The sequence below is a fragment of the Echiichthys vipera genome (genome assembly GCF_963691815.1).
Source record: "Echiichthys vipera genome assembly, chromosome: 14".
Lineage (NCBI taxonomy): Eukaryota > Metazoa > Chordata > Actinopteri > Perciformes > Trachinidae > Echiichthys > Echiichthys vipera.
This window is the reverse complement of record NC_139839.1, coordinates 4,656,141-4,669,573: the sequence shown is the minus strand read 5'-3', so window position 1 is coordinate 4,669,573 and position 13,433 is coordinate 4,656,141. Positions and strand designations below refer to the sequence as shown.

Here is a 13,433-nt window from a genome sequence, read left to right as displayed (position 1 = left end):
AAACAAACAAACGAAAGAACCAACGAACGAACAAACGAACAAAACAACGAACGAACAAACGAACAAAACAACGAACGCAAGAACAAACCAAGGAACGAATAAATAAAACAACGAACGATAGAACGAACGAATGAACGAAGAACAAACCAACGTATGAAAGAATGAACGAGCGAACAAACGAAAGACGCACAAACAAACACACGAAGAACGAACAAAGGAACTAAAAGGAACTCTTCTCGTTGCCCCGTAGTGAAGTCCAGTATTATCAGAACATGTTAAACGCTGGACTGCAACCATCACTTCGGAGGTCGCACACTGACCCCAGGGGGCGTCATTCAAGCCGGCCTTCAAAATAAAAGCCCTGAAGGTTAATCTGAAAATAAGACAAAAGAAAAGAAAAGTTCACAAAATGTCAACACACCGGCTTCTGCAGCGTCATGATCATAAAGGCTGAACTGAATTCAGTGATGGAGGATGGAGGAGGGAGGAGGGAGAGAGGGACAGAGAGAGGGAGAGAGAGAGAGCGAGAGAGAGAGAGAGAGAGAGAGAGAGAGAGAGCGAGCGAGAGGGAGGAGGGGTGACTGGAGAGAGAGAGAAAGTGCATTCAGCCCTCAGTCATTCATCTCTCGGGGAGAGGAGAGGAAACTACAGCAGGACGGGAAACAAACACTTTTCAACGGGGCAAAAGAAAAGGAAGCTTTTTTTATTTTATTTTATATAAAGTTCTGCGTCCGGTCTCTGACACTTCTGCAGCTTTTCCTCTTTCTATCACTTCTTCCAGCCGGAGAGAGCGTCCTCTCACCGCCTCTTAGCCTCTGCACGGAGACGCTTCTGCTGCAACTCTCTCTGCACATTCAAGAACCAAACTGCACGTTTTTTCTGGATCTCTGCGACACGAAGCATCCCCTGCAGCTCCTCGCAGCTGGGACAGAGAGCGTGGAGCCCCTCGATGTGGCGTGCGTAAAACAAACAAAAGGGGCTGGTTGTTTTGTGTGTTTGATCGGTTCCCTGCGAGGTGTAGGACGCTCCGGGACCAGAGCGCTCCTGGAAGAGCGCCGGAGGAAAAGAGGAGCAGCAGCAAGAGGAGGAGGAGGAGGAGGAGGAGAAGGAGGAAGAAGAGGAGGAGGAGGAGGGCGCGTCCCGTCGAGCTGAGCCCGAGAGAGCATCCTCGCAGCCTTCACACACACCCTCAGAGGTGGAGATCACGAGTAATTTAGCGACAACCACCGTAAAGTTCGCACTCAGACGTCAGGAAAGTGCATTTGGTTGAGATACATTCACCAGAGGCTTCAGCAGAGATACTTAAAGGGATGTTATAGAGTTTAGCAGTCACACGCACGCACACACGCACGCACGCACGCACACGGACACACGGGACGCCCCAGCACGCCGCCGCAGAATGGATCTCCCACCGATCAGAGGTAACCATGAATTCATGCTGTATGATCTACTGATGATGGTGTGTGACCGCGGGATGGAAAAGCTTGATTTGATTCGCAAAAAGACGTTGAAATATCATTTTATTTGAGTTTTTACAGAAGTTTGCAGGGAACGCGGCGGGGCGCTGGAGTCCGGCTGCGTTTGTGCATCTTTTAAAATAAATAAACAGGCTGAAAACTTAAAGCAGATGCAGGTGGACAGGATGTTCGCTACCAAACACTGCGAAAAACGTAACTTTACGCGACAGCGCGGAGGATTCGAATTTCCCCTCTCGCACCTTTAACACGTTTTAGGCGTCTTGAGATCAGGATAAAGTTTCAGTTTCGTTCTTTACCGTTAAATAAATCCGCAGACGGGCAAAAAGTGTGTGAAACAAAGCAACCTGGTGTGTTTTCCATCGATCACACATCGAGATATGGGGATGCACGATTACGTCCTCTACATGCATCAGAACGAGCGCTTTCTAACTGTGAAACTGAAATATTTGAGGTTATATTTTGCACTAAAGTTGTGAATAAAAGTAGAAACAACTCAGTTTTTCATGTGTTATGTATCACAGTAACACAGGAGTGCACAAAAGCAGCCTTTAGTTACTGAATTAACAGATTTATGTATCGTTATCGGCCCTTTTTCACCTCTCACGTCCTCTGCAGACGCCAAAGAGACGACGGCCCGATCCCCTGTTTCTCCTGATTAGGGTTCAATGCTGCAGCTCGTACATTCAACCATCATGAGAGGTTTTTCTCCACCTCCACGGGTTTGTGATAAACTCTCGTCGCTCCACACTTTTGTTCGTGTCGACGGTTTAATCCAAACCCTGTTTTTTCAGAGGACTTTGAGGAAACTTCTGCATCGCTTCAAGAGCGGCGAGGGTGTTTTAAACGCATGCTAACGTTCGTCTCGCTGTGTTTTAGCAGTTGCTGCGTCCGTGTGTGTGTGTGTGTGTGTGTGTGTGTGTGTGTGTGTGTGTGTGTGTGTGTGTGTGCGTGATGGGGACATGTGGGGTTGGGATTGATTGTCCTCAAGGTCGGATGCAGGATGTCAATATCCATCTCCGCTGGGGTGGGTGGGGGGGTGGGGGTTGATGGGGAGAGGGGGGGAGAAAGAAAGTGAATGGGATGAGAGGAGTGGTGTTAGGGATGGATGGATGGATGGATGGATGGATGGATGGATGGATGGAGGGAGGGAGGGGACAGTGTGTGTGGAGCAGAGGAATATGGCGGATAGATGAACGGGTGATGAAATGGACGGATGGTTAGATGGACGGGTGGGGGGAGGGGGGGGGCTAATGCATCAACTAATGCACCGTGGAACCACAAAGTTGCGGAAAGAGACGGAAAAGATTTGCAGTAAAAACACTTTGTTAAAAACCAGAAGAGAGACGTTTAGAGCGGGGTGTCGTCTGCAAAGGGATGAAGGTTGATGAGAAGAGAAACGCGGTTCGGAGGAAGTAGATCTGCTGCTTTGAGGAGTCGCTGTGTCGTGTGTGTTTGCCGCTGCACAGGAAGTGAATCATTTAGGAACATCTGGGAGTCGATGAAGCTGGAAAACGTGAAGGAAGAGACGCTAAACGTTTAAATCAGGAACGAAAGTAAGAAATACGCGTTTTATTGTGCGGTTCCTCTGAACGCCACTGTAATACAACACAACCTTACACCTAAACAACAGACCAACGACTCCTGACATTGTGTAACTGAATTACTTGGACAGGAAAATATCATAAATTATCTTAAAGCGGAATCTCTGTATTTTTTAACCTCGACCCAATTTACGTCTTTCTCACAGACTGTGTAAAAAACAGACGTAGCGTCTCCGTCAGGTCCGTTCTATAACTCGATCCAATCGTCCTCACCTACAGGAGTCTCCATTTGGTCAGACTTTGACTCCGCCTCATTTCCTCTGACCAAAAAAGGGAATGTATGTGACGCTGGGGGGAGGGGCGTACGTCCATCTGGCTGACGTTTACCTCCGAGGAGAAGTGAGGGCCAGAGGCTAGCTGTCACTCAAGAGGCCACGCCCCTAATTATTCATAAACTTTAACCTCCAATAAAATAAAATCTAGCCCCTCCCCCTCAGTGTTGTCATGGAGATATGACCTAAACACACAGACTAGAGGACACATTAGCACATATTGTGGCTCCTAGAGGACACTTTAGCACACGTTTATGCCCCTAGAGGACACTTTAACACACGTTTATGCTCCTAGAGGACACTTTAACACATGTTTAGGCTCCTAGAGGACACTTTAGCACACGTTTATGCTCCTAGAGGACACTTTAGCACATGTTTTAGCTCCTAACACTTTAGCACATGTTTAGGCTCCTAGAGGACACTTTAGCACACGTTTATGCTCCTAGAGGACACTTTAGCACATGTTTTGGCTTCTAGAGGACGCTTTAGCACATGTTTTGGCTCCTAGAGGAAACTTTAACACACGTTTTGGCTCCTAGAGGACACTAACTTTAATGTTCTCTTGTCCTTAAACAGGTTTAATGGTGCTGTGTAAACGGCCTGTTTAACATGGGGCTCAATGAGAAACTGCTCTGTTATGAAACCTGCCCCTAGTGGACACTCAGAGAACTGACGCTGACGGAGCTTCCTGATTGGATCGAACAGGAAGTTGCTGTGGGCGGAGCCCTGTGATAGAAGTCCTTACAAAAAGAGTCTTTAGAGTAGAAACCGTTGTTTCCAGCTGTTACTCATTTACAGTGAATCAAACCGTTGTGAAATACAGAAGGTGTGATAGAGATGGACGTAGCCACCGTTTGGCCTTTTGGTCGTTGCCCGCTTGGTTTTTATGAAACCGTGCCGTGACCATATTTGGAAAAGACGTCTGGGCTGGGGAGGAGCGCTAAGCTAAATGCTAAAGAGGGAAATTTCAGGTCGCTGACGACGTTAGCTGCAGTGACACAGAGCTAGTTTGAAATAAGCAGTTTCCCTTGAGTAACCAGATAACGCAGCTTTAAGTGGAGTCTCCTCCTGCTGGACATTAGAGAGAATGCAGCTTTAAGTGGAGTCTCCTCCTGCTGGACATTAGAGAGAATGCCGCTTTAAGTGGAGTCTCCTCCTGCTGGACATTAGAGAGAATGCAGCTTTAAGTGGAGTCTCCTCCTGCTGGACATTAGAGAGAATGCAGCTTTAAGTGGAGTCTCCTCCTGCTGGACATTAGAGAGAACACAGCTTTAAGTGGAGTCTCCCCCTGCTGGACATTAGAGAGAACACAGCTTTAAGTGCAGTCTCCCCCTGCTGGACATTAGAGAGAAAGCAGCTTTAAGTGGAGTCTCCTCCTGCTGGACATTAGAGAGAATGCAGCTTTAAGTGGAGTCTCCTCCTGCTGGACATTAGAGAGAATGCAGCTTTAAGTGGAGTCTCCTCCTGCTGGACATTAGAGAGAATGCAGCTTTAAGTGGAGTCTCCTCCTGCTGGACATTAGAGAGAATGCAGCTTTAAGTGGAGTCTCCTCCTGCTGGACATTAGAGAGAATGCAGCTTTAAGTGGAGTCTCCTCCTGCTGGACATTAGAGAGAATGCAGCTTTAAGTGGAGTCTCCTCCTGCTGGACATTAGAGAGAATGCAGCTTTAAGTGGAGTCTCCTCCTGCTGGACATTAGAGAGAATGCAGCTTTAAGTGGAGTCTCCTCCTGCTGGACATTAGAGAGAATCTTTTTGTGGTGGTTTTGCGTCTATTTTTAGCCATTTTGCAGCTTTTTGTGGTGGTTTTGCGTCTATTTTTAGCCATTTTGCAGCTTTTTGTGGTGGTTTTGCATCTATTTTTAGTCATTTAGCATCTTTTTGTGTTAGTTTTGCATCTATTTTTAGTCATTTTGTATCTTTTTGTGGTGATTTTGCATCTATTTTTAGTCATTTTGCATCTTTTTGTGCTGGTTTTGCATCTATTTTTAGTCATTTTGCATCTTTCTGTGGTGGTTTTGCATCTATTTATAGTCATTTTGCATCTTTCTGTGATGTTTTGCATCTATTTTTAGTCATTTTGCATCTTTCTGTGATGTTTTGCATCTATTTTTAGTCATTTTGCATCTATTTTTAGTCATTTTGCATCTTTCTGTGGTGGTTTTGCATTTATTTTTAGTCATTTAGCATCTTTCTGTGATGTTTTGCATCTATTTTTAGTCATTTTGCATCTATTTTTAGTCATTTTGCATCTTTCTGTGATGTTTTGCATCTATTTTTAGTCATTTTGCATCTTTCTGTGGTGGTTTTCTGCAGGTATTTAACTGTTTTTCCGCTCAGTATTTCATCACACACATTAAAAGCTCGTCCTCTTCAGAAATCACATTCACTGGAAAGACTGGAGGACACAGAAGCTAGGATGTGACGGTGAAACACGGCTCAGAGAACTAAGGTTGTCCCAACACCAGACCTTAAAGTCTTGCTGTCCCTCTGTTAGTCGACTGATCTCAACTCCAGGATCAAAGTGAGTCGATTGTTACACACGTTCTTCAGTTTGGGGACAGTGTCGTCGAACACGACTGCCACTTCCTGCCGTATCTCTCTCTCTCTTCACATCTGGCCCCACCACCATCATTATCGCCCTGCCTCACTCATTCACTGCCTCTTCCCCTCCCTCCCCCCTCCATCTCTCCCCCCTCTCCCCCTCCGCCTGGACTTGCTGGTCTGCAGTGTCTATTTCAGTCTTTCCGTTGGGGTCAGATTCGGCACATCCGGTATCTCATCCAGTTTATTGTCATTCAATCCTGCTGTGCTCCCTGAGGGCGTCAGGAGGGAGGCCCCTGGGTCTTAGTGCCTGACGGACACTCACACACACACACACACACACACACACACAGCAGTCAAATGTTTTGACCTGATGAATCGTGCTCATGTGCAACTTTCCTTTGATTGACTTGATTGATTTCACTGGTTATTTGACCACAAAGTCCGGTTTTTAGAGCTTTTTGTGATGACTCTTTGACTCCCGTCACACTTTGACTGCCATCAGACATCAAACAAACATGTTTTATATCACTGTTGACTAAGAATGCACAACTCTAGGTTTACTGTAGGTGGACGTGAGGTTCTTTCCACGCTCACACTTGACACTGCACTCCCTCGGGTTCTCAGCGATCATACGGACAGACATACGGGGATTCATTCATTTATAGTTAGGTGATGCTGCTACAGGGCCACCTGTTGGACAAATGGCACCAAATATGTCATGTCCGCTCAGACACCATGTCCACACATGTCCACCAAATGTGGCGCCAACAGCAGAAAGCGTTCAGGAGATATGACATGTTTTGAAATGTTTGTTGTAGGTCACGTTTGGTTGCTGTGATTGGTTGTAGGTCACGTTTGGTTGCTGTGATTGGTCGTAGGTCATGTTTTAGTTGCTGTGATTGGTTGTAGGTCATGTTTAGTTGCTGTGATTGGTTGTAGGTCATGTATAGTTACTGTGATTGGTCGTAGGTCATGTTTTAGTTGCTGTGATTGGTTGTAGGTCATGTTTTAGTTGCTGTGATTGGTTGTAGGTCATGTTTAGTTGCTGTGATTGGTTGTAGGTCACGTTTAGTTGCTGTGATTGGTTGTAGGTCATGTTTAGTTGCTGTGATTGGTCCTAGGTCATGTTTAGTTGCTGTGATTGGTTGTAGGTCATGTATAGTTGCTGTGATTGGTTGTAGGTCACGTTTGGTTGCTGTGATTGGTTGTAGGTCATGTTTAGTTGCTGTGATTGGTCGTAGGTCATGTGTAGTTGCTGTGATTGGTTGTAGGACATGTTTTGTTGCTGTGATTGGTTGTAGGTCACGTTTAGTTGCTGTGATTGGTTGTAGGTCATGTGTAGTTGCTGTGATTGGTCGTAGGTCATGTTTTGTTGCTGTGATTGGTTGTAGGTCATGTTTTAGTTGCTGTGATTGGTTGTAGGTCATGTTTTAGTTGCTGTGATTGGTTGTAGGTCATGTTTAGTTGCTGTGATTGGTTGTAGGTCATGTTTAGTTGCTGTGATTGGTCGTAGGTCATGTTTGGTTGCTGTGATTGGTCGTAGGTCGTGTTTTAGTTGCTGTGATTGGTTGTAGGACATGTTTAGTTGCTGTGATTGGTTGTAGGTCATGTTTAGTTGCTGTGATTGGTTGTAGGACATGTTTAGTTGCTGTGATTGGTTGTTGGTCATGTTTAGTTGCTGTGATTGGTTGTTGGTCACGTTTTAGTTGCTGTGATTGGTCGTAGGTCACGTTTTAGTTGCTGTGATTGGTTGTAGGTCATGTTTTAGTTGCTGTGATTGGTCGTAGGTCATATTTTAGTTGCTGTGATTGGTTGTAGGTCATGTTTAGTTGCTGTGATTGGTCGTAGGTCATATTTTAGTTGCTGTGATTGGTTGTAGGTCATGTTTAGTTGCTGTGATTGGTTGTAGGTCATGTTTAGTTGCTGTGATTGTTCGTAGGTCATGTTTAGTTGCTGTGATTGGTCGTAGGTCATATTTTAGTTGCTGTGATTGGTTGTAGGTCATGTTTTAGTTGCTGTGATTGGTCGTAGGTCATGTTTAGTTGCTGTGATTGGTTGTAGGTCATGTTTAGTTGCTGTGATTGGTTGTAGGTCATGTTTAGTTGCTGTGATTGGTTGTAGGTCATGTTTAGTTGCTGTGATTGTTCGTAGGTCATGTTTAGTTGCTGTGATTGGTCGTAGGTCATATTTTAGTTGCTGTGATTGGTTGTAGGTCATGTTTAGTTGCTGTGATTGGTTGTAGGTCATGTTTAGTTGCTGTGATTGGTTGTAGGTCATGTTTAGTTGCTGTGATTGGTTGTAGGTCATGTTTAGTTGCTGTGATTGGTTGTAGGTCACGTTTAGTTGCTGTGATTGGTTGTAGGTCATGTTTAGTTGCTGTGATTGGTTGTAGGTCATGTTTAGTTGCTGTGATTGGTCGTAGGTCATGTTTAGTTGCTGTGATTGGTCGTAGGTCATGTTTAGGTGCTGTGATTGGTTGTAGGTCATGTTTAGTTGCTGTGATTGGTCGTAGGTCATGTTTTAGTTGCTGTGATTGGTCGTAGGTCACGTTTGGTTGCTGTGATTGGTCGTAGGTCATGTTTTAGTTGCTGTGATTGGTCGTAGGTCTATCCGATTATGTCCAGAGTCTTTTTGGTCTATGCATTTGGAAATTTAGTCTGGCTATGCTAGGCTAGCTCACATTGATGTTTTATTAATTCATTAATTTCTGAGTATGCTAAAAAGAAAAAAATATATCCTGTATATTCTTTGGTGGTTTGGTCAAAATTTTATATTCTAATACAGGTCGTTTCATATCCCCATAATGACATGTACCATGATCTAACCTGTTTTCTGGTTATTCAATAAATAAATAAACAGTCTTTTGAAGTAACCATATGTTAAAGTACTTTTGTTTTACTCCTGTGTGAATTAAATATGTTTTTTGTTTGTTTTATAAAGAACTTTAGTGCAAAATGAACCTAACGTGCATCAATCAGAAGGGAAAGTGTCGTACAAATGACAGAAATATCGCCGTAATGCTGTCGGGCCACTGTTTTTCTGACACCACGAAAGAAACTTAGCTGCACTTGTCGAGTATTGTGTGTTTGGAGAGAGAGAGGGACACAAAAAGAGAAGAAAGGGACTAAAGGATAGGACAGTGGAGAAGGGAAGTAAGAGGAGAGTGAAGGTGATGTGAGAGGGTGAGAGGATAGAGAGACGACAACAGGAAAGGAGAGGGCAACCCCTCCTCACTCCCAAGGCGAAGGGTCACTGAAGTCACTTTTAAAATAGCCTGAAACTATGATGTCACCGGTGAGAGACGCAGCGATGCTCTGTCCGTTAAACTCGACCGACCATCGGCAGGTCGAAGAATTACTGGGTAATGTCAAAGAGAGATAGAGTCACCAGGTTAAATTTCAGACTTTTTCAGATCTTTTAGTACTGTACCACACACAGAATGATATTTTATACCTGTTTAAAACATAGATGCATTACTGAACAGGACTCTGAGGGCTCTGACTCACGAAATGGCACCAAACGAACACAAAGATACGCCACAAACAACAACTATGGATGACCTCAGACACGCAAAAGACCTAAAATAGACACAAAACAATGGAAAAGACTAAAAATAGATGCAAAACCACCACAAAAAGCTGCAAAATGACTAAAGTAGATGCAAAACCACCACAAAAAGATGCAAAATGACTAAAATAGATGCAAAACCACCACAAAAAGATGCAAAATGACTAAAATAGATGCAAAACCACCACAAAAAGATGCAAAATGACTAAAATAGATGCAAAACCACCACAAAAAGATGCAAAATGACTAAAAATAGATGCAAAACCACCACAAAAAGATGCAAAATGACTAAAATAGATGCAAAACCACCACAAAAAGATGCAAAAAGACTAAAAATAGATGCAAAACCACCACAAAAAGATGCTAAATGACTAAAATAGATGCAAAACCACCACAAAAAGATGCTAAATGACTAAAAACAGATGCAAAACCACCACGAAAAGATGCAAAATGACTCAAAATAGATAAAACACGACTACAAGGAGACCCCAAATTCCTACATTGACATATTAACCAGAAACAATAATAACTGTATTGCAAATATACGAATGTAATATATGTCTGAACACTGAAGACAGAAGCCTCATCTCAAGCCTGAGATTGTATATGGTGTGTTTTTGTGGAACAGTATGATGGAGTGTGAGTGTGTGTGTGTGTCCCAGGGCAGAGGCTCAGTCATTACTGATACTCCCCGAGCACAAAGGTCCGTCCTCAGGTTTCCTCCTGAAACCCCAGCTCCGCCTCTCCGTGACTCTCTCTGTTTGCTTTGTTTTACTCACATTTATTCTCACATTTTACGCAGCTCAGCTTTTTACAGAGAACGTAAAAAGTCATGTTTGTCGTTGACGCGGAGGCGACGGGGGCCTCTCTTCTCTGAGCCAGATGGATCAACTACTAAATAAAACACTCACTGTGCCGTCGGCCATGTTGCTTCAGTTTGAACTGTAAACCTCGGTCGTGTCACGAGCCGTCTCTCCCAAAGTCAGGGTCGTTTTTTTATTGGGTCGCCCGTCTGTGGAGAAAAAAGAGCCCTGTAGAGAGAGTTAACCCTTCGCTCTCTCCGTCCTCTGGTGATTGAAGTCATCGGAAAAAGAATGGGTAAAATGGCGCCCATTCATTCCCATGGAAAGCTGCTCAGCGGCGCATGTTCCCTTAAGGACGCCGCCATTTCTGGTTCTCGTGAACGCAGGAGGACTTAGAGGATGTAGAAATCTTTACTTTCCAGAGTCCATGCTCGAGCGCCTTACGACACGGAAAACAACGGACAAAACATCGGACACAAGGCGGAAAAAGCGTTACCAGACGCGGTGTCTATGCGCACTGGGCTCTACGGAGATGGGAACCAAGCTGCTGGAGGTGTTTCACTACGGCACTTTTAGCCGCGCACCCTCCTTCTCCTACCAATAACTTTTAGTAGAAGAAGATGCAAAATGACTAAGAATAGATGCAAAACCACCACAAGAAGATGCAAAATGACTAAAAATAGATGCAAAACCACCACAAAAAGATGCAAAATGACTAAAAATAGACGCAAAACCAACACAAAAAGATGCAAACTGACTAAAAATAGATGCAAAACCACCACAAAAAGATGCAAAATGACTAAAAATAGATGCAAAACCACCACAAAAGATGCAAAATGACTAAAAACAGATGCAAAACCAGCACAAAAAGATGCAAAATGACTAAAAATAGATGCAAAACCACCACAAAAAGATGCAAAATGACTAAAAATAGATGCAAAATCACCACAAAAAGATGCAAAATGACTAAAAATAGATGCAAAACCAGTACAAAAAGATGCAAAATGACTAACTTTTGGACATGACTTGCAGCCTCTGCGCTGCGTTGGGGGGATCGGTCCACCCAGTCGGTAAACATGAGGTCATGTAATGGATGGCAGGCCTCTTCTTTGGAACAATTAGATGGGCTGATAGGCGGGCAGAGTCTGGGCGAGCCGTGGCCGCCGCTCGGCCTGATGAGATTAGTCACCACGACTTCTCCTGTCTCCACGGACTAATTTGAAAATGCATCCTGAAGCTCCTTATCTGCTCCTTTAGAGCTGAAGCGTGCAGCGTGCAGGGGAGAGCACCTCTCTGCACGCTTTGGTTTAAAGACAAACACAGAACGGGATCTTTGTGGTTTGGGTTTTTGGTCCGGACCGTCCCGTCTGCTGGTCCCCTCTTCCTCCCAGTGAAGGGATTTCATCCGTGTGACACTAAAACAACTACAAAAAGACAGAAAATGACGACAAAAAGACACAAAACGACTACAAAAAGACACAAAACAACAACAAAAAGACACAAAACAACTACAAAAAGACACAAAACAACTACAAAAAGACACACAATTACAACAAAAAGACACAAAACGACTACAAAAAAAGACGTTAGCTATAAAGAACCTCTTGTCATATATCAAATTTAACACGTTTCTAACAGGAAAGTCTTTAAAAAACAACTTCTCGACTGTGAAATGTTGTCGATGTTGCAAAGTTTTGGTATTTCTTTGTTAAAACATCCAAAACCAGCTCAAAATGGGTATTTTCATACAGACTGGGGTCAGAACGGGTCTTGACCCCGGAGCACGATGGCTAAACAGCTAAATGTCCTCCCTCTGTGTGTCTGCAGGTTTATCTGATGTGCCGTGAGCGTTGGGAGCACCTTGCTCCAGCCCCGGCCTGCAGCCCTGGTGCCGCCCAGCCTGGCCCACCAGGATGGACCCTGCTCATTCCTTCAGGATGGAGCTGGACGGGCTGGACCTCCAGCAGGTCCCAGTGCTGTCGCTCGACCAGATACGTGCCATCCGGGCCAACAACGACTACGTGGAGAGGCCCGTGGCGCTGGAACCGGCATCCCAGTCCGGATTCTTCTACGCCCATGATGACCGCTACCCTCATGGAGTGTACCCCCACTACCCCCAGCCCTCCTTCCACTCGGCCCTGCCCCGCAGCCAAAGTCAGCAGCAGCACGCTCACCTGTCCCACCTGAGCCGTTCCAGCACCGTAAGCTCTTCCATGTCTCGGACCAGCGGCACCTCGGACCAGCGGCTCCTGGCGGGTTTGACGCCGTCTCACTCCGGCCTCGGTTCGGTGGTCCGCGCTCAGCCCAAAGGGGAACTCAAGCCAGAGGCTTCCTTCGGTAAAGGCCTGACGGAGGACGAGGCTGAGCTGGGTCTTCATTCGTTCATCTGCGAGAGGTGTGGTCGCTGTAAGTGCCAAGAGTGCTGCGCCCCCCGTCGCCTGCCTTCGTGCTGGGCCTGCGGACAGCGCTGCCTCTGCTCCGCCGAAAGCGCCATGGAGTACGGCACCTGCCTGTGCTGCGTTAAAGGCCTGTTCTACCACTGCTCCGCCCAGGATGATGAAGATAACTGTGCCGACCGGCCTTGCTCCTGCGCTCCAGCCCACGCTTGTGCCCGCTGGGGCACCATGGGGCTGCTGGCGCTCTGCCTGCCCTGCCTCTGCTGCTACCCCCCTGCCAGGCTGTGCCTTGCCCTGTGCCAGTGTGCCCACGACCGCGCCACACGCCCCGGCTGCAGGTGCAGCAACACCAACACTGTGTGCCGCAAAATTTCCGCCTCCAACCCGAACCCTGGTCATCCCTCGCTGCGCAGCAAGGCCCTGGAGAAGCCCTTATGACAGGCCTGGACGGGGGCCAGGTGCATCCATTTCCCCTCAGCCGTCGCCAAAGCAACGCTGTCGCCAATCAACAGTGCCACAGCTGACAATGTGACGACAATGCCATTGTGACCCACCTACCTACCTAAGTACAACAAGCCAACCAACCAACTAACCGACCGTTAAGTGTTGTTCACCTAATGTACCTTGAATCGACTTCATCTCCAGCTCAGGAGGGACCAAAGCTTCACTGTGCCTGTTCATGTTGGAGACGTCAAACTCATCCTGAAGAAGAGAAGCTGTTGTGCTTTGCTGGACCGCACTTCAACCTCCCAGACTCTCGGACGGAAACCG

General features: G+C 45.9%; 1 protein-coding gene across 1 annotated transcript; it reads left to right on the top strand.

The window, feature by feature from the left end:
* Window positions 1–1,269: 1,269 nt before the first annotated feature.
* On the top strand, window positions 1,270–13,100 carry LOC310956608 (protein sprouty homolog 3; the record flags this gene model as incomplete). The annotated part of the gene is made up of 2 exons (XM_083926902.1): window positions 1,270–1,421; window positions 12,094–13,100. Exon 2 carries the CDS (start codon window positions 12,180–12,182, stop codon window positions 13,098–13,100), a length of 921 nt encoding a protein of 306 aa, XP_083783028.1. The 5' UTR covers window positions 1,270–1,421; window positions 12,094–12,179.
* Window positions 13,101–13,433: the final 333 nt, after the last annotated feature.